At 43.7% G+C, this 21999-nt stretch overlaps 1 protein-coding gene across 1 annotated transcript; it reads right to left on the bottom strand.

The window, feature by feature from the left end:
• Window positions 1–16318: 16318 nt before the first annotated feature.
• On the bottom strand, window positions 16319–21137 carry DBX1 (developing brain homeobox 1). The gene is made up of 4 exons (XM_077820335.1): window positions 20768–21137; window positions 20063–20164; window positions 17813–18015; window positions 16319–16696 (listed from the first exon to the last, which is right to left on the bottom strand). Exons 1-4 carry the CDS (start codon window positions 21135–21137, stop codon window positions 16319–16321), a joined length of 1053 nt encoding a protein of 350 aa, XP_077676461.1.
• Window positions 21138–21999: the final 862 nt, after the last annotated feature.

Raw genomic sequence — 21999 nt, 5'->3', positions numbered from 1 at the left:
CAGCACTGCAACTGGGCAGTTTCTGCTCACTGCGTGGCTTGGCAGTGTGTACACCATGGGAATTACAATGCAGAAATCTACCAGTGTAGACATGGCCATACAGGGCCATCTCTACCCATACACAAAGTATGCAGCTGCGTAGGACACCAGAAAATTTGGGGCACCAAATTTCCTGGTTCTCTAGGCAGCTGCATGTTGCTCCATCCCTTGCTCTGCCACCGCCCCTCCTCTTCCCCATGGCCCCCACCCCTACTCTGCCCCAGCCCCACCCCCACTCCACCCCTTCCCCAAAGCCCCCACCCTGCTCTGCCCCAGCCCTGCCCCCACTCCCCTGAGGACTACTCCAGGGTCGAGCCTGCACTCACTAATGGTGGGAAGTGCAGCAACTCGGCGTGCCACCGGTGACTGCTGGGGGGCGGTTCTCCCCTGCCCCCCAAGCCAGCCCCCACCCCGTGGAGGCCTGGGGCCCCCCACAGTGTGGCTGCATAGGGCCCCAGAATGGTTAAGGATGGCCCTGGGTCCATAGACATTAAAGGTGCAGTGCACAAACCAAAGGCAGCATACAAGCTTTAAATTCCCTCAAAAAGCAATCACCAGTTCCAGCTGATTCAACTGCAGAGGCAAAACCACTGTGGTTGGAGGGTAAGAAATTCAGCATAGCCCCAGGCAGTCTCCAGCAGCAGAGCTCCTGCACATCTCAGATGCACTTTCAAACTCCCCTCTACCACTAGAAACCCACATGGCAGCATAGCCCACACTCAATGACCTATACAACTAATGGGCTCAGGGGACGGGGTGCAATGTTCACTTCCCTGGGTCAGTGTAGCCCACAGATCAGTAGCCAATAAGATGATCCTTCCCAACACTCCTGTGCCCACAGGAGGTATTTACAGCAGTGAGGCCCCACATTCCACAGAATCTGGAAAAGGGGGTGTCATTTTGACCTCCCTGCAAAAGGGGATTTTTTTTTATTTTTTGCTTTTAAACCCATCATCCAACATTGGATGAGATGAAGGTTGTGTCAGGCACAGAAATTGAACCATCTCGTCTCCCAGGACTTAAAGTGCTTTGGTTTTTCCACCCTTCCAATTAGTTTATGGTTTCATTTAAAAAGTGTACATCTCCAGCCCCTGTCAGTGTGAATGTCTGCTTCTGTGAGCAGATGTAATACTGCCTGCCAACAGACAGAGCAAAATAATAGATCTGAGAAAGTATGAGCAGCTTCATTTGGTTGGGCTGAGTGTTAACTCTGAAGCCTAATGATGGTGGTGTACATTAACACTGGTAACAAGACCAAGTGTGAAATATTTAACAAAAACATCCCCCCTTCAGACTGATCTTCTCTTCTCCTGCCTCCTGTCAAAGGGGAAAAGGGAATTTGCTGCCCAAGGTTCAACATCTTCCCCACAAAAGAGTTTCAAGTCAACACCATTCCTTCTGCTGAGATAGAATAACTAACACATAACAGCAATCCCAGCTGTGGTGTCCCTTAGACAAGTGGTTAAATGTTTTAACATGGGCCCTAGTTTGCACCTGTGCGTTAGACAAAGGATTGCCTTGTTCCAGAGTTTAGGCTTATACAAATATTGACATTAGGTATCAAAACAAAACATGGTGTGACACTGAAACCACAGTCTCCCTTCCTCTCTCAGAATTGACAGTAACTAGCAATCTGAGCTCTGTATCAGAGGACCAAGCATTTATAAGGCCCAGCACTTTAAAATTTCCTCATCAGGACTAGAAAGCTTCAGGCCAGGGGCAACATGGGATGGCTAATGTCTCTAGCTGTGTCTCCCCTATATAAAGAGCAAATCAAGAAGCCCTTCCTCTCTTCTAAGGGAAGGCCTAACCAGAATTCCCAGCCCTACCATACCCCTAACACAAACTCAGCTTGTATCAGGCTCTGGCATAGCCACAGAACTTCCTTCTTGTTTGAGGTAAGCAATGGGCCTTTTTGTTCCAGTGTCCTTTCACCATGAAGGAACAAGCATTGGCGCTTGAAACGCCTCACCTCTAAGGGCTTGTGCATGCTTGGAAATGTACTAAAATAGCTGGTGCAGAATAATTATTCTAGAATAGTTGTGTAAACACACCCCAAGGAGCCCAACGGCAAGGGGGACTGTTACCCTTTGTTGAGCACTAGGTCTAAGGGAGCTACATTTAAATTACAATTCCCCATCCTAAATATGACATTTTGTGTATTGTGATCTGTGTGACTGTAGTTATATCTGTGACCTCTGAAGGAGCTGTGAGGGGGCCTTAATGCCTATAGGGTTGATTTGGTTTAAGGCTATTAGTATTGTTATGGTTCCATGTTACTGAGTCCTGCACGACTGTCATGCAGTGCTGCATCATGTACAACTGTGTGATGCCGATGGCCATGTATTTTTTTCCATGTGTGTGTTTTATGGGGGCTAAGGGTTCTTTTATTTAAGCCGAGTTGGAGCTGAGGCCCATCCTGCGAGTCTCTGTTTCATATACATCCATATAACCTTTTGAGTGATGCGGAGAGGGATTTTCTTTTGGCGGTGTTAGAGCTAGGCAATACTAATTTGGTCATGTCTCCCCGCCGCCCTTGTCCAAATTTTTGTGTGTGTGCGTGTGGTATTCTATCCTGCCTGAAGTTTGAGTGATTACTTGATTGCATGAGCCTCAGCTGTTAGTGGTACAAAAGAATTAATGGGAAGATGCATTCTAGGTGTTATAGGTTAAAGGAGCATGTGGGGACATGTTATGTGTTTCCTAAAAGGTGTTATGCCACCACAGTCACCTGGAATGTGGATTATCCCATCAGCTACATTCATACATGTAGTCTGTTTTGCTGTTAGCCTTGAGAGGCACAGGTATACCACGGGGAAAAGCCCTGTCGTAGTCTGAGTATAGCAAGCAGAGAGTAAAGGAAAGGGCTATTTGTTACTACCAGATTTATAACACCCAAATCCAAGGGAATGGGAGAAAAAATACCTGTTGGTATGTGTGTGGACAGAGAGTCACAGGCAGTGATGGGTGACTCTGTCCGATGAGAGGATTTTGCCCTGCTCTGAACAGTGTATATTTGATTAGACACAGGTTGCAAAGTTAGTCTTATCCTAGACTATAGCAGGCCTGGATCAGGTAGGGAAAATGGCCTCTCTCCCATTTTATATTACTGTCTCCTGTTCCTTATTACTTTAATAACAATGGCACTTTCTCCACACCGACAGGCTGAGCAAGGATGTCTGCCATTGATACAGTACTCTGATAGAGATGATTTTATTCAAACTAGACAAAGCCAATGAACCAGTTTACTAGACACAATCCTGCAGAACCTTGAGGCTTTGCAGGCCAGTGTGAAGCTGAGGACTGTCACTCAGGGGCGGATTTACCAATAAACACAGGGTGCCCTGGCACGAGGCTTCCCAACAGCAGGGGGCCCCAGGGGTGGGCACTCAGGCAGCTCAGCACCAGCCGGGGCTGCACTGCGGGGGCAGCAGAGAGCAGGGAGGGAGGCTCACCTGCAGCCTCAGGGGAGCAGGCGGGAAGCGGGGGTGGCGGGAGCGGGCATAGGACTCAGGAGGACCACAGGGCGGCCGAGGGGAAAACCACCGTTTCTTTCTGGCTGCGTGGCCGCCCCTGCTCCTCCTGAGTCCTCTGCCCATGTTCACAGGTTGAGGGCCGCATTCCGAAAGGGGCGTTAGAGCTGCAGCCTGGGGTCCCCTTAGCCCAGGGCCCTGCAGCCTCTGTGTTCTGGGCGGCCCTGCTGGGGGGCAGGTACAGCTCCCAGAATCACAGCCATCGGGGCGGTGCCGTGCTGCGCAAAACCACCTGCACCAAACAGGAGCTGCCTGAGGTAAATGTTCTGCACCCCCTGCCTGCCCCAGCCCTGTACCCCCTCCTGCACCCTAAGTCCCTAACTCCTGCCCAGACCCTGCACCCACATCCTGAGTCTCCTCCTGCACCCTAAGTCCCTCCCAGACCCTGCATCCCCAGCCCTGAGCCTCAGGAGGAGAATGGAGAAAAAAGGAATGGAAAAACAGGGTGTGTGTGTGGGGAGGAGATAAGAGAGAATGCTCCCCAAAAATGAAGCTGAGCACAGGGCCCCCACTAACTCTAAATCCACCATTGCTGTCACTGGTGGTATGTCTACACTGCAGCTGGAAGCATGTCTTCCAGTCTGAGTAGACAGACACAGGCCAGCTCTGCTTGAGCTAATGCACTAAAAATAACAGTGTGGCTGTTGCAGCTGAGGCAGTCGCTTGGGCTAGCCCCCGGAGCTTGGACCCAGGGGATGGGGCAGGCGTGTACTTGGGCAGCTAGCCCGTTCTGCAATGTCCACAGTGCTAGCGTGAAGAGACCTAGAGCACGTTTGTCTGTCTGGGCTGAGATGCACACTCCCATCTGCAGTTTAGACATGCCCTAGCATAGCCATTCGCATTGGAAGTATGAGTTTTGCCTCTGCTGTGTGTACTGTGGGTAAAAACCCTTCAGGGCTGTGCTCTTGTGTGTGATTCAGTAGAAGGGATATGGAGATGTACAGCTGAAGGTGTCTTCTTGTGGAACAGCTTTCCTTCAGTCTCTCATTATCCTTTCCCCCTCCAAGGGCCCTTTATTTGGAATGGCTGCCAGAGGTGGGTTCACTTACCCCTAAGTAAATGATACAGGTTAACCGGGAAGACACCAACAACTGCTGAGGAGGATTTCTTTATTTCTTAGCTATTGATGATTCATCAATATTCATTAGAATCAGAAAGAGATAAAATGCTAGTGATGGAGACCTTTCCCAGGATTAAATCTCTTTGTGGAGAGAATTCCTGCTTTGTCTCTTACTCCTGTTTGACAACGGCACATGTGATCCCATTGTCAAGTCGATTTGTTCTATTTACTTAGAGCCTCTACAATTCTCTACTAGTTAGGACTTGATTTTGGTCAGTCAGATAAACAGCTACAGTATTTCCTTAGGTCCTTTAGGTACAGTAACAATACTCTTTAAATACTGCCCTATATTCTCCCCCCCCACACACTATTTTTACTAAATAATATAATGTAACTTTTGTTGCCTTAAGACATTTGAATTCCTTAGAAAGTTTTCCCCCTTCTTTATCAAAGCCTGTATATACCAGTAAAGGTGATCAGTTGTTTCTTTCACCACACAAGGTGCGCATAGTCCATCTTTGTGTCTCTTTATTTGAAAAAGATTTTCGTTTAAGCCACAATGGCCAGTTTGTACGCTAAACAAAATAACTTGTTTTTTTCCTGTCCAGGCCCTGAAATGTGTTGTCATCCTCAACTCTAGGGCAAAATTCAAAAAGTCTCCTTCCTCTTTTTTTCATTAATCCAATTCCTGTTTACTCAAGGGTATTTCTATGTCAGTCTTTCCATTTCTTATCACGTTTTCAGCTGCTTTGTCTGCAATTTTGTTCCCTGTTGGTCCTGTGCTAGGATCCAAGCTACTGCTACGTGTATCTGTAGCTGTACTAATTCTGTTATTAGAAATATAATTTCATTGATTATGTCACTTCTACATACAAGACACCATATTTATGGCCATATGGCCTGAGATGGAATTCAAAAAAATGACAGCTATTGCTGAGCGTACATTCCAGACCCCATTTAAAGCTAGCATAATTGCTACTAGTTCAGAGGTCATCACAGCTATGCAATGGGATATTCTTTTAGATGTACTAATTCCGATTTTGGTACACAATATGCTGTCCCTAGTCTTCCTGATTTTTCTGATTTGGACATATCTTTATATATGGGGGGGGGGACCAAGTCCACTTTTCATCATGTACTGACACACTTCATTTTTAATATCTACTGTCTATTTTTTCCCCTAAAGTTTATAAAATACATCTAAATCCATGTCTGGACATGTGACTTTCCATTCATTAATTTCTCTGACTAAAAGTTTGACATTGTTTTGCTTTTCCTTGAGTTTCTACTTCTGCAGCCACATTTTAACTCAAATGGCACATGCAGTTCTAACACTGGATGCAATAGTCCTCCTATCTATTGGATTCCCAACAATCCTCATGCATTTGTTTGGTATCTTTATCTTATAGTTCCCATTAACTTTGGCCCAGAAAGTGAGGTCCAGCAGTTTCATTTGTAGTGTAACTGGCATTTCATCAGAAACTATCTGTAGGGTACATATAGGCACTGCCTGCAATTCATAGTGCCTGGGCTTGTATTAATCCTAATTTTTTAAGTTCTGATTTTGAGGCTCACTCAAAAACTTGGCAGCCATAGTTAACAACTGCTCTGGTTAAGGCTCTGTGTACCACCACTAGCTATTCACCCGCAATTAGTCCCACCAAGACAAACAGGCTAATCTTTCGTATACATTTACCCATAACATGGTTTATATGATCTTTCCAAAGTAATTTAGTATCCACTATTACCCCTAGGAATTTGAAACTTTTTAATATGTCCATTTGTTCCCCATAAAGATACAGTTTACATTACTTTGTACCTTTTGTTTCAGTTCTTTGGCTTTGGCAGTAGAAAACTTGAAACCCCATGCATTTCCCCAGTCATGTCTCATAATGCTTTATTGATTCTCTTTTCTGCCACCTCAAATGCTTGCTCCAAACCCACAGAGCACAATCATCTATGAATAGAGTGACATCTACCATAGCTCTTATTTGATTTGGGTGATCATTTTTCATCACATTAAACAAGGTTGGGTTGATAACACTTCTTTGTGGCATACCACTTTTTAAAAATTTTAAAAGCAAGCTGTTTAACCTACCATGTTTCCTTGATACATATGATATCTGGTTTCGTTTTCATTTCCAGGATATTTTCTTTTAGATCTTAACCATGTGCTATCAGATTGTGGACATTCCAGCAAGAGATTGATACCCATTCTAGTCATATTTCACCATTAACCTCATTCAATGTGGCCTATTGACAGATTGCTAACATGCAAGTATATTTCTGCTTGCTATAATTTTCATTTTTTTCTGATTTTTTTCCACTATTCTAAATATGCAATTTATCACTGATGTCATAAATGCAATAAACTTTTCTTTTTTCTCTGATGGTATATAATCGCCTTTTCCTTTCACAGTATTTATCATATTTTAATAGAGTAAGGCTATGTCTACAGTTCCCCTTTCCCTGTGCTGATTTTCTCCTCTTGATATTTTGACAGCCTCTTTACATCTTCTGCATAAGATATATTAACAACTTTTGCCTTTTGTATCTCCTTAGCCTGTCACTGTAAACCCTCCATATGCTGAACTGTATTTACCATTGCCGTTATGACATTTGAACTCCACTCCTTCAATACAATTTTGGTAGGAATGCCCTCTCCCACATTTACCACATCTCGTTTTCCGTTTACAAACATTTACTACGTGCCTATACCGTTGGCTCTGACACCTGAGGGTGGTGGTGGTGGTCGGTATATGTCTTGGTTCTAAGGATCTTGGTTCTAAAACTCCCCGTGGATTTCCTCCTTTCTCTCTCTGATGCCCAGAGAATGACTGCACCCCTTTTCTGCTACAGCAGCATAGCTGCAGCTCTGTAGCTGTAGCACTTGTAGTGTGACCATACCTTAGTGAGCTATGGAACCTGTTATCTGCAGGTCACTGGTTTGAATCCTGCCCTGCTCAGTAGAAATTAAAATGTATTGTCCTTGAATGGATGTTCGATAGCCTCTATAGGGGATGAGTTTGGTGGGTGCAAACCCCCAGAGTAGACCCATGGCACTGGATAAGTCACATCATCGGAGGCCTCATTTTGCATCAAGGCAGCGTGTCTACATTAGGGGCATACACCAATGTGAATTTCCCTGACCTAGATAAGCTCTTAGTAGATGCATGTAAGGGAAAGAGATGAGTTTGTAGAACATGTAGTGAGTGTGATCTAGTGGGTCCTAAATACTCCTTCACCTATCTACTTTAGGGGGAATATGGTAAATGAAAGACCTAGTGCCATTTTCAAACTGTAGGTTCAAAGTCTGAAGGCTGAAAGGTCACTTTGAGGCATTGAATGGGTGGCACAGCAACATATGAGGAAGATGTTAAGATTCAATTCAGAATGTATGGAAGTTCCTAATGAAGTCTCAGGGACCTCAGTCAGTAAAGTCACATATGAAGGGAAGAAGAAAAGTTTGTAGTGGATCAGTTCTTAGGGAGGCATCAAGTTGTTCAGTCAATTATGTTGTTGTAAGTCTTTTAGTCTATAACCAGCATACCCTACCTGATAAGCTTTATCTAGATTTCAAATTCCAGGGACCATCAATTATTCCTTATTTCACTTCTGTCTAGTTAGGATTTTGAACTAATGAATGCAAATATAGATTTGGAGTGGAGTCAGGATTCTTAATTATGTTGGCTGGATCAGAGACTAATAACTTTTTTGGCGCAAGCCAATGTACAATATTTAAAGCTAGATGTTTCTTAGCAAAAAAATCAAAGGAAATCAAACATTCCACTTCTACCAGCCTCATGTTTCTATTGTGAGTAACCCACTGGACCACATAGCCTCTCTTTGGAATTAATTCATGGAAATGAGGTAAGTGGACTTTTTGGTGTATTCATTATAATTCAGGAGAAAGCATCCCATTTCAGACAAGCACATTTTGGGGTGGTCATTGTTCAGAGAAGCAACTTTTCACTATTGTATTTCTAAGAGACCTACGAACAAAACCAGACATAGGGATTACATCTTGATTACAGCCGCAGAACAGATAAAGATGGACATTTTGGATTCTTCATGTGAGGATCTTGATAGGCAAGTTTCCATTTTGCACCCTGCAAAATGAGGGCTTCTTAGTGGAAATGAAAGATACACACTCTCTAGATATGCTCAACAATCCCCTTTTTCATTTTAACACTGTTTGAGACAGGACAACAACAGTTTCACAGCTGCTGAACACCTGCTGCTTCCATTGGTTTTGCTCAGGTTTGCGGGTGGTCAGCACTTCTGAAAATCTGGTCACTCACATTTATGTATCAAAATAAAGATTTAGGCTCTTAGCATTAAGCACTTAGGTTTGAAAATTTAGGCCAATGATTCTAGCCAAATTCAGACCAGGTATTTCTCTACAATGACATGAGACAATTATTTCCCCAAATTGCAGTCACAGATATTTTTCAGGGAGCTTTGTCACTGGGTTATGTGCTTGGTTAACTAGTGGATTTAAATCAATTGGACGGTCTCCCCAGCAGAACTGGCTGGTTGTCTCTCTAAGCCCCAATGATATGGTGTTTCAGATACTACCGCTACATAATTATCATCTCCCCCCCTTCTTTCATGCGCACACATCTCTCACCCCTCTCCCCCTCCAGAGGTTTTCCCAGCAGAAGTTACATCATCACTTCTGAATACAGTGGGTTTGTCTAGCCCCATTTCTTTTTAGTTAAGAAGAAAAAGTGGCCAGTCTTGAGACAGACAAACACTGCCTATAAGTAACCGATATTGCATTACTTGCCACATGTGGAGCAAAGACCAGAGCCCAGCATGTTTCATGCCTTGTTTTGCAAAAGCATTGAAAAAAGGTGAGACAATTTGGTGATTGGTTAGTCTCTAAGGTGCCACCAGTCCTCCTTTTCTTTTTGTGGATACAGACTAACATGGCTGCTACTTTGGAACCTGAAAAATATCAGAAAGTGATGATTTTTGGAAATGTTATTTTTTTCTGTATTGACCCATTTGTCATCAAACCACCATGAAAATTTCAAATATTAGTCAAAATTCAGATGCTCTTCCATTTTTGCCATTTTTACTATTTTTTTATGAAATAAAAAGTGTAAAATTCCTGTTAAACCTCTACCTAACTATATTGTCACAACCAGTTCCAGCATAATAAACAGCACTTATAGAAATTACATTTATGAGGACAAGTGGTTTATATTTTGTAATTTTTGTTGTTAAACTTAATGAATGGGAAGATTCTCAATAGATGGCATCTTTGGATGAAAGGTTCTATAGAAATGCAAAGGAATACAAACATCTCAAATTCATTTACAAGTATTAGTTAAACTTTTTGAAACTGTTGTGAGGTAAGGCATGTAAGTTGTATATACATTTTGCAGATGTGTAAACTGAAGCCCAGAGTGGTTAAGCGACTTTTCCAAGTACGACTAATCCTCTTGGATTGTGCTTCACTCACAATCATTCTTCTGTCACAAAGAAGGACAGAGCTTTCTAAATGAATGACATGCTGTGGTGATTACTATTTTCATCTTCATCTTTAGAAACAAAAATAATTGCTGCTAAGTGTGCTGGCTCAGAGGCTGATGCTAACGTGCTGTTTTACTTGCATATATGAATAATCTCTAGAGTAAGTGAGCCCAGGTAGGTGAGGTAATATCTTTTATTGGTCCAACTTCTGTTTAGTGAGAGGGTAAAGCTTTCAGGCCCACAGAGCTCTTCTTCAGGCAGCCTTCTTGGCTGCTGTTTCATTCTCCATGTCTGGACTCCTCATGCATACATTTTGTTACATTGGATGTTTATCATATTAGGGTAGATTAAGAGACCTTGCTTTCAATTACAAGGCTTAGAACTTGGTATAGTGATATATCCCCGGTCATAATCCCAGATCTTCTGAAGTAGTCTTGCTAAGTTAGGTACTAAGGTCCTATAGGATCAGCATCTTTGAACATTAATCCTCAGACCTCTTGAACTCCCATTCAGGTGAAGATATTTAACTCTTTGAGTATCTAGATTGAACTTTCTTTGCAAAACATTAGCATTTGGTTTGATTTTTTTCAAGTTCATTTTTAAAGCAGATTCAGATGAATATTCATGATTCAATGCCAAGGGTGGTATTTAAGCAGAGAGTGCAAACACTGATCCAAGCAAAAAAGTCATCTGTGGAATAATCTTTGAATGCATCTTTCTTGTTTTTTTTTTTTTAAATCATTAGATACACATTGAACTTTCACATGTGATCTGCACCCTAGTGTGGTTTTCTTTTAATTAAAGCTAATTGCTGATTCTTTCCCCCTCTTTGTTTTTGAATGCAAAAGAGTTGATACCAGAGAGTTGCCTCTCTTCTAGCACAAAGTAGGTAAAAGATCAAGGAACAATAATAAAGAATATAGACAAGAGAAATTTTACATAAGAACAGTCTCAGTGGAGTGAAATCATTTGCCCATTTTGTGTATAATCTGACAGAAAAAATGACCTGCACTTCTGATTAACACCAAGAGGAGTTGGGTTGGTTTTAAAAACCATATACTATATGGCAGTGCAGTAGAGATCCAGGTTATACATTTATTCACAAAAAATATAGTTAATATATTACATATTTTGATCTGCCTTCACAGCTTCCTGTTAAAGTAGCAAGTGAATAATAATATCTTTGTGTAATACCCTATGTATTTGGATGAGACTTACAAAGCAAAGGTTAAACCTTGGCTCCACTGAGGTCAATGGCAAAACTTCCATTAATCGCAGAAGGCTGTCTGATGCCCATTTTAAGTATTAAGTATTTAAGTATTAATTAATAATAGTAATTAAGTATTTAAGTATTAATGGTATCATCTTCACGGCTGAATATTTTAGCAGAAATTATAACAATGCACCTATTTGACTTTCACTGATACAGTGGAGCTGGGTGAAGTCGGGTGGCTAATTTCTGTCAAAGACTGCTGGGATAGGGAAAGAGGAAATCAAACCATTCCCCTCATCCCCAGGAAACTGCTCTGTTGTCCCCATGAGCAATTCATATTACAATTCTTATGAAATTAATCTAAAAATTCAAGCAACTGTGCACCGAAAAATTACTGCAATATTCATCTGGCCTTAGTCTGAATTAGTGTTCAGCTAGTTGGTCATTACCCTTAATATCTGTCTAACCCAGGGGTGGGCAAACTGTGGCCCGTGGGCTGCTTCCGGCCCATCAAATAGTTTGTATCTGGCCCTTGAGCTTCTGCTGGGGAGTGGAGTTGGGGGCTTGCCCTGCTCTGCTTGGTGCTCCCACCAGGGAGTAGAGTCAGGGGCTTGCCCCATCCCACCTGCCTGGCACTCCCCAGCCCTGACTCACAATTCCCTTGATGAGCACCATCTTCCGGCACGCAGAGTCTCACTGCGCAGGCATGACTTCATCACACTGTTTCTGGGATCGGAAGCCTACCCCTATGCAGCAGTCCCTCCCCTACCCCCATGCAGCAGCACGCCCAATCCCCTTCCAGACTCCTATGGCCCCACCCTCGAGAGCCGCGAAACCACCCAGGGGCCGCACCCATCCCAGCTAGGGTGCCATGGCGGTGCCTGGTATGGCCGCCCTGGTGTCACTGCCAGCAGGGCCCTTAGGAGTCCCCTGGACTGCCCCTGTAGAGCCCATGGACAGTACCACACCCCATGAGACCCCTCTCCCCCCACCTCGGTAACATCCCTTATAGAGCCCCCCCACCATGCTACACCCCATAGAGTCCCCCTCCCTCACCGGGCATTCATGGCCTGCCATACGATTTCCATACCCAGATGCGACCCTCAGGCCAAAAAGTTTACCCACCCCTGGTCTTTTTAAAGACCAAAACCTTGTAAGTCTGAATTAATTTCAAGCAGTGAAAAATACCTTGGTTTAGTGGTAAGATACTGTTGAGCAACAATGAAGATCTGCAAACTCAATGAGCCTTGTGCTCTGAAGTCAGGTGCTTTTGGAAATCCCACTCATTATGTCTGTGCAAACAAGAATCTGGGTGAAATTTGCCCCATTGCAGAAATCCAGCACAAGGACAGATGTACTGTATGGGTCTCTTGCTGGTAGGGTGACCAGATGTCCCGATTTTATAAGGATAGCCCCAATATTTGGGCAGTCTGTCTTACATAGGTGCCTATTACCCCTCACCTCCACCCCCATCCCAATTTTTCACACTTGTTATCTGGTCACCCTATTTCACCCTTTGTGGTATTGTGGGTATCACCAAACTGGATCAGACTAATGGTCCATCTAGCCTGGGATCCTTTCTTTGAAAGTGGTGCAAGAAACCTCTTAATGCACAATAATGGAATAATCTGCCCATACAACAAGTCTTTTCTTAATCCCTGTCAGTTACAGCTTGACTTCTTGATGAGTGTTTGTAGTTCATTTTTTTTTAAACACATGTTCATATGATAACTAAAGTAACTGCAGATGGTCTCATTATACATATACCTAGGGTGAAATCTTGGCCCCATTGAAGTCCATGGGAGCTTGCCATTGACTTTAATAAGGCCAGGATTTCATCCCTAATCCTTTTTAGAAGCCTACTGAGCTTTTGACTTTAATATGATCTCGTAGCAATCAGTTCCAAAGGTTAATTACGCATTTTGTGTTTTTTTTAAAAAAACTCTATCCAAATTAATCTCATTAATGATATATGATGAAATCTTGACGAAAGTCCATTTTATGTTACATGAATTGAACTGTTCAACTGTGCTCAGTGGAGATAATGTAATGTACCCACAGATAATAGGGAGGGAGCAGAAGAGGAGGGGGATATTGTATACTGACCCTAGACTAATTTGTCTCTTCCAGCTGCTCCCCCAAAAAGGGAGAAACCCTCTCCCACTCATACTACACTCAAATGAAACACAAACTCCTGTTAATGTACAATTCTTAATTTTCAACCATCCTGTTCAGAGGGGCCTTGAGTCAAGAGTTTTAAAAATAATTAGTGTTTTTGGGCACCTCCATTTTTGGCTGCCCAGCTTTAGACACCTTAATGGGGCCTGATTTTCAGAGGATGTGAACACTTTAAGGAAAACCAGGCTCCTTTAAGGCATCTCTGGTTGGACACCCAAAATCACTAGTTACTTAAAACTCTTGGCCATGATTATGGTCCTCTTATGTCATAAGTTTTGGTCAGAAAACATTAATTTAAATAAATTATCAGAGGATGAGACTAAGGAAAGAGAATGCTCTCAGAGACTTTCTTTCCTTGTCAGTGGACAGGTCACCAATTAATCCTGACCCAAATTTAGTTGTTGACAAAATGATAATATTGGAATAGAAAGGAGACAATGTATAGGGTGTAACTGTGTTTTTAGGATTTAAGCACATACCAATAAAGAGCCTTCACCCAATGCCAAATAAGTGCTTCGGCAATTGTCAATGCCTTTTTCTTTGTAGATCAGCTTTACAATTACTCAGTGAGTGAATCCTAGAAATTAGGGATGAAAAAGACCTATTAGGTCATCTAATTCATCCCTACAATCAATTCAGAGCTAATCCATGCAGTATAATCTCCATTCCAATTTTAAATATCTCAAGCAATGGGGCTCCCATAATTTCCTCGAAGAGATTATTCCACAGTTGTTAGGGATTTCCCCATCATTCCTGATATTCAGCCTAATTGTTCCCTTGCTTAATTTTATTGCTTTACTCCTAATTGTAAATCCTAAAGATTATTCTCCTTTCTTGGAACCTAATCCTGCTCTCTTTGGAGTCAATGGGAGTTTTGCTGTTGGATTTAATGGTAGAAGTATTGTGCTCTTGGTGTTTTAAATACTTGTGAATGGTTATCATGGACCTCAGTCTTCCTCTTTAGTGGAACATTGAGTCCCAAATATGAAGTTGAAACAGTTAAAATTATAAATAAAACATAAAAGGCACAGGCCCTACCCCAACTCTGCTGGGATTACTGATCTGAGGATGGTGTGGTATTACTAGCTTGGAGCCAGACCCTGGTAACATTGTGTTGTAAGCCCTCCACACAGTTGTGTAGGCAGGATGGGGCTTAAAGCTTCTAAATTGTCTGCTTGTTCCAGACTGAGTTACTAAAAGGGTCACAGACTTGATGTGGTGTTCTCACATTTTGAATAACAACTTGTTGTAAACCTGGAGCTTCTCTTTTTCCCTCCCTCCCCATGCAAACATTCTGACCATATGGGACCCAGTCCAGGAGTTAAGGGTGCTCAGCACCATGTAGGACTGGCCCATGGGGTCTAGGGTTTGCCCTCTGATGTTGGTTTGGGTGAGGGTTGGAGTTGGAGGAAAGAGGAATCATAATTGAGGCAACTAGTATAGAAGATGCAAACTCTTGCTTATGCATGGCACTGTAGTTAGATTATTTGTGATGATAGGGGCTACTCCTAGGAATAAGGGTTTCAGGACAGGTCCCATACCCTTTAAAATCCATTTAGTAACACAATTGAAATGTAGCAGTTTTAAATTAAGGTGCTGATATGGGTGTTCTATAATCTCCAGTCCTGATATTCTCCTGTTGTTCACACATTCCTTTGTTCCCAGACACAATTTTACAGCAGCCTGTAAACAACAGACTGACATGATCAACCACAGAAATCTACTTTTTATTTGGCATTCATTCCATTTATTATATATACATATTTAAAATCTGTACACATAAAATACAAAATAAGTGTTTTTTTATAAGTTACACAGTTAAACAGCTACTTTTTTAGTTTAAAAACCATGGGAAAAAAATGAGAGAAATCTTATCAGTCCATCTTTATACTCATTCACAATAACCTTGGTATAAAACATCCATACAACGTAAGTGTACAAAATAGTGTACAGTTCATAAAAGCTGTGCAAAGACAGCAAAGTTCAGTCAAAAATCAAAGAGGCATATCCATTATCCTCCATCCACATTTAACCTATTCTAGAAGCAATGTAGAAATTGATCACAGATGTGTGGACCAAAAGTGGTTTAGAGAGTGCTTTAATTGCTGCACCAATTAAAATATAAACACATAGATCCCAGTTTTGAAACCCTTGTTCATGCCAGTTAGTTCTTGCTTATGAGGGTCTAGGTTCTCTGAATTAAGTAACAACATACTCCAAATGTGTCCCACTGACCTACTTGGAGTGATTAAGAGGAGGGGGTCTGGTCCATGAATAGTTCCACAGGGATTACTCACATGTGTAAGGACTACTCATGAAAACAAGGGTTCCAGGATCAGACCATACAGCTTCCATCATTTCCATAACTTAATAATAGCAAGGAGTTCTCTTGAAATCTAATAAAAGGATTACAGCGTTTACCATGATTGTGTCTAGAAACCACAGTCCCCGCTCCATTTTATTACTTCCCCCTTGCTATATACCAAGCATGCCTTCCAAAATAGGGTGTTCCAATTATCTTGTCTGTGGCTTGAATAGGGAAAATGCAACATCATACAAGTTGGGTTGCTAAACATACATACAAAGAGAGAGAGGAATGGATGCTATGTATACAAGGCCTGATAAGCGGAGCAAATAGACAAGGAAAGGAGTGTAAGTGTAGACAGACCTGGCTATGCCGTAAATAACCTGCATGTGAGAACGATGTAGACATTCAGGAGGGACACCACCTCTTCAATTTTATAGCACGTCTATATTTCTATTTGATTTACATCTTTGCAAAGTCCCCTGTTGCGGTGGGGGCAGGCAGGAGATCTAAGAGACTGTGATCTCCTCCTCTTCCTCTTCCCCCTCATCATCCTCTTCCTCCGAGTCTGAGAAGTCTGAAGGTTTGCTGGGGCTGCTGGAGTGGGATGGAGAGGGGGGCATCTGGGAGTCCAGTCTGTCCCTCAAGTGTAGGTGCTGTGGGGACTGGTGGTAGGCCAGGGTGTGCCGAGGGCTGGCTGGGCACAGAGGGGACACTTCTTCCTCCTCCTCCTCCTCCTCTGAACATTTCTTGCCCACGTCGCTGAGGTCTGGGTGAGGGTTGAACTTGGTGGGTAAGGTTTGTTCCCTGCAGCCCCCGGAGGAGAGGAGCTCTCTCTCTTTGGAGTTCCTCCACTTCATCCTTCTGTTCTGGAACCAGATCTTCACCTGGACGGAAAGGGATTCACAAAGCCCCGGGCTCCGGTTACGGAGAATTGTAGCGTAGGCGGCGGGGCACGCGTGACTTACAGCGGCTACCACGGCTCCCATGCGCAGCTGCTGAGAGCTTGCCGCGGCCCAGGGGGAGTCTGATCTACTCTCATTTCCTATCAGCTCCCCAGGGCAGGCACTGAAGCCTCGGGGGAGGGTGTGGACGGTGCCCAGCGCGCAGTGGGCACTAGCCGACTGTAGATGGGCAGCCCAGCTCTGTTGACTCCCGATAGCGATGCCTCGGCTTGCTCTCCCTTTCGCTTTCTCCCACTCTGGGCTCTCTGCTTGTCTTTGAATGCCCCCCCCCACCCCATCTGGAACAGCCTTCGGATCTCCCTGCTCCACCTGCCAGGCCGCTGCCTCCTCCCACTCCAGCCTTAGCAGTTACTTCATCCGCCCTGCCTTTGATCTCTTCTCCCCTGTCCAGCGCTAGCCCGAGCGCAGGCTGGATGCGGGGAGCGCCTCGTGTTATCACCCCGCAGGACGCTGGGCCCCAGCCAGCCCTGCTGAGGTCTGTGGGAGCGGAGAGCGCCCAGGAGCTGGCAAGATCGGGTCCTAAATTGTAAGATCTTTGGAGTAAGGCTCTTGTCCCTTTCCGCCTCTTGTCTAGGCTCCATCGGTGTGCGTGCACCAGGCTCGAGAGGATAAAGGTGGCGAAGCGATGACACGTGGGAAGGGGAGGAAGGATAGGGAAAGGAAACCCCATCCCAGCTAGCGAGGCGATCCCTCTTTGTGTACGCTCTGTAACTCCCCACCCAGGGGGGTCCACATTTCTTCTCCCTCCGTGTGTCTCTCTAGGGGCTCCACCAACAGTTGCTGAGTCCACAAGGACAAGCTGTGTATCCTGATGGACAGTCGTGTGCTAAGTGCCCTTAAGGTGGCGCCCAGCAGCTAGCAGGATTGGTCCCAATGGGCCAGTGACAGACATCCCCGCCAGTGGCCTGCGAAAGGCTCTCCCCTTGGAGGGCGTGATGCTGATCACATGGCTGGTCCTTGGGCCCCCATGCCAGCTCGCCCAGGATGAATGCCGCCCCCCCCCCACGCAAGCGCGCACACCCGGGGGCTCTTAATTACCTGCGAGTCTTTGAGCCCCAGTTTGGCTGCCAGCTTTTTCCTGTCTGGTTTGCTGATGTACTTCTGCTTCTGAAACATTTTCTCCAGAGCTTTGCGTTGCACGTCCGAGAAGACTGCCCTGCGAAGCATCCCTCTGCGGGGCTTCCCTCTAGCAGCCAGGGGCCAGGAGAAAGTGCCAGGGATAGGCACCACCGAGGAGGACGCTGGGGAAAGAGACAAGAGCAGAGACTAAGCTGAGCTAGCCAAGAAACAGCACGCTTTCCCCCGCTTTCTACTTCTTCGCTTCTCCCCCCTTCTTTCCTTTAACTTCTTTGCACTTTCTCCAGTTTTTTCTTCTCTTTTTCAACTTTCTTTCTGTCTTTTTCACTCTTCCGCCCCCCCCCCCTTTCACTCTGTACACACATCCCACTGAATGGACCAGCACCTATAAACCTGAAGCAATGAAAGGAACTTTCCGCTTAAATAACTGTCCCTTTCAACAAGTGAGAACTAGGATTAGATACATCAACTGAAACGTGTAAAATGTATCAATAGTGGGCTGTTTTGTTATGTGTTTCAAAGGTTTGCAGCTTGAAAAGGCAAAGCGAGGCGTACCAACTAAGATAGAGGTATAATAAAGATTTCCGCCCCCCCCCCAAAGTATTTGATTTTTCAGAAGCTTTTATCATTTCAGGCACTTTATTATTCTTGAGATGAAAATGAGGGACTTCTCTGGTTTGAACAAAAAAGTCCTCTTTAGATGCAGTTTTGATCAATCAGTATTCATCTTTTTTATATTAATCTTCCCTCCCCCCTTACAAAACTTGAAGAATTCAATCCGAAGACATGAAAAGTAACAGCTAATTAGCACATTGACTGGTTCCCAATGGTATTGGTATGATAAAAAGGGCACAGTTTCGCCTTTAAAAAAATCCCAAAGAGAGACAGAGATTCTAATGAAGCGTGAATGGTAATTGTGTAGTAATGAACTAACAGAAAAAGACTGAGGACAAGCAGCTAAAGCCATATATTATTGGAACAAAAGAGATTTACACTTTCAAACTAAACACAACTGCATGCCAAGCTCCTTGGGAGAATACTGATGACACAGTCTTCTCTTCCCCAAATCATTTTCATTAAATGGACATGAAAAGCTATTTATAAAGCTCAAGTTGTTTTTGTTAGGCCATTCACATGCTGGAGAAAAGAAGCAAATTCCATTATCAGGAGCATGAATGGAAGAGCTTGGATTATTTTCTTCCTCTTTTTTAAAAAAAATATTAATAGCTTGTTTGTCTAATTAGATTTTTTTAATTGTTGCCCCAAATCCTGACTCTTTGCAGCTATAGGACTCGGATCTCAATACCCCGAGCCTTCTTGATTTTTATTTTTCTTAATTCGTGTAAATGTCATTACATTTGAATAGCCATTATTGGTTAATATATATAAATATATGAAATTGGAGACTCAAGAACGAAATGATGAATATACTCTCTGGTTGTAAGGGGATAAGATTTGCATTTCAATCTCACTATTATTGAGAGAAGGGGATAATATTTAGTAATAATATGACACTGAAGACACAAAGTAGGCAATGAAAAGGTTAATGGACTTTTCATCGTAGTCTTGATTTGTTTTGTTTACCTGCCCAGGTCGTATTTGTAAATTTTCGAACGGACAGGGGTTTGGGTATGTATGTGGCTTTTTTGCCACACCGAATACCCCAAACAAGGGAACGCTCCATGTGGTCTTGTGAAAATACTGGAACACTGAATGACCCTTAATGGGAAATTAGCCCATGGCTGGTAAATGTCTATCAGCAGCATGGTAAAGTCAGCGCTAGGTCTGTGTGTGGCTGCCCAGAGGGAGCTGACCAAATTGGTCATGGTGCTGAAACTTTTGTTGGGGATCACCGGCAGAGTGCACTGACTCTGTGGGAAAACCGCAGCCATGAAGAGGATGCCAGCAGCTTCTCTGTGAGAAGGGAACCGCCTCAAATTTGGACCATGACAATTCCGGCTAATTTGTAGATCAGGGGGGAATTGGTACGAAATGTCAAGCAGTCACTGCTTGTGCTAAATAGGGCATCAAATTGGCGCGACGGATTCTTGAATGTTGTTTTCCGTCCAACCTCTGAACTAGAGCATAACCCCCAAGGGTGGACGGAGAAATATTACTGGGATATGCCTGGAACAAGTAAGGGGGATGGGAGTGGAGGAGAGCGATGAGATAGGAGTCAGGAGAGGGAAGAGGAGGGGCTTTAAGACCTACCTGGGAAATAAGAAGATCTGATAAAAGGCTGGAAGGATCCTTCAAAGTATGGAAAGGAGAATGTCTTTGGAGGGACACTCGGAAGCAACGCAGGGGAGGTTTCTGGCAAAAATAAAAATAAAAGCAAATAAAAAAGGATATTTACCGTTCACAGGATTCCACCAGTAGCAGGAAGAGAGCAGTGGAGATGATAAAGTAGCAGCTCAATACAATATTTCTTCCCTAAAGCAGATGCAGACGGATCAAATTAATCTGCCTGGTTATAGTTTAAAAAATAACCTTGTTCCCGGGAGTGTGTTTTCTTTTTCCCAGGGAACGGATACTAACGAGGCAGAGATTAGGCACTTTGGCATCGTTTATCAGACTCGACAAACCACTCTGCTCTCCAAAATTTAGAGGGATCCTCATCATTTCTGCAAAGATTCAAGATGCAATGCGGCAGAACGAACGGAGAGCCAGGGCCTCCCATCACTCTTCAACCAATGCTCTGCAGAAGGTCTCTGCCTCTGGATTGCAGGTCTCTCCCTCCCTCCCCCCCTTTCCTCAAACACTCAGATGATGATCATTTCTTCAACACTGGCAGTGATGTATAGGAAGAAACTCTTCCCCCCTCTTCCCCCCAAGACTGGAAAACAGTGCACAGGAATAAGCTCCCGCTAATCCCCCTGAAACACTAAATTGAGGCGCTAAAAGTTGGCCGCTTACCAGCTCTAGGAGTGGACGAGAGGATGGCGTTGACTCCAAACTTCAGGAAAGTGGAATCGTTATTGGATGAGACTGGAGTCTGCGGGGAACAGACCCTCCTAGCGCTAGAGGTGTTGCAGCTGACGAGCTCTGATGTCACCGTGTCTGTCCTGGCTGTGTTGGTTCCGGAGGCTGGAGGGGACATGCTAGGCGGAGGGCCGTTCCTAGGCAGGTAACTGGCAGGCCTGCTGATCCTGATCAAATCTTCCACCAAGAAGCTAGAATGGCTAGAAAAGGCTGACTGCAGAGATTGAGGCAAAGTTAAAGTAGGAGTTGGCCGCAGGAGACTCGGGTACACAGCCGGAGGAGCTATGAGACTTGGGAACATCATCGCAGAGGCTGAGCAAATACTTTTCAGGGTCCAAGGAACCTGGCTTGTTTTTTTTTTCCCCCCTGCTTTCCAAACCTCTTTAGTAAAGATCCAACTAATAAGTCTGGCAGGGTTCTCTTTGCCCTTCCTCCTGGATGATGGGTTTTATAGTGGTCAGCCCTGCTAAAGCTCTTTCAAAAGTGACAGCTCGAACAAAGGGGTTCAACAAAGTTCTCCACTTGAGCTTCATTCATCGAGAGCTCTGGGCTTTCTGATTGGTCCAGGGGTGCAATTTATGATTGGATTAGACTTCATAAACAAGCAATGCACAATGGCCTTGCAACAAAGAAAGTGTAGTCATCAATTTTGCATATTGACCGCCTCTTTGGAATACATTTCTCCAAAAGCTCCCAGCAGGGTTTTGTTCAGAAGCAACACACACAAGCTAATTAAATGCCTATTTAAAAGTTTCAAATGACATCTTGCCTCATAGAAAAAGAATTATTTAAAGAAAGCACTAAATTTATTTGCCGCTCCCCTGCCGAGTTTAGGAAATAAATCAATAAATATTCATACAAACTTATCTACAGGCTGTCAAAAAAGCACCATTTTTGAATAAAGGAAGATACAAATTAGTGAACATAAAATTAAACTCTGCTGATGAAAAGATCCTGATATTGGATCTGATTTTTTCTGAAAATGTCTTCTGTGCTATCCTGTGCAGTGAAGTTTGAAAGTATACTGTACGAATGTAAGACAATCTTTTCTGTCCACGAAATCAAGTCTACAAACATTTGGAATATGAACTGATTTGAAGGATTACATCTGTTTTTGTTACTATGCCGATGATTGGATAAGTAATTTTGTGTTCAAACAGGTTTGC

This window comes from Eretmochelys imbricata, chromosome 6, assembly GCF_965152235.1.
Source record: "Eretmochelys imbricata isolate rEreImb1 chromosome 6, rEreImb1.hap1, whole genome shotgun sequence".
In the NCBI taxonomy this organism is placed as follows: Eukaryota; Metazoa; Chordata; order Testudines; family Cheloniidae; genus Eretmochelys; species Eretmochelys imbricata.
Note: the sequence above shows the minus strand (reverse complement) of the source record. Positions and strands in the feature narration are given on the sequence as shown.

Excerpts from the sequence above, each read along its gene's own strand:
- DBX1 (XM_077820335.1), bottom strand. The coding sequence starts at position 21,137 with ATGATGTTCCCAAGTCTCATAGCTCCTCCGGCTGTGTACCCGAGTCTC. Across the intron at positions 18,016-20,062 it reads CAGATCTTCTTATTTCCCAG|CGTCCTCCTCGGTGGTGCCT; the intron begins GTAGGTCTTAAA and ends CTCTTTCCCCAG. Across the intron at positions 16,697-17,812 it reads TGGGGCTCAAAGACTCGCAG|GTGAAGATCTGGTTCCAGAA; the intron begins GTAATTAAGAGC and ends CTTTCCGTCCAG.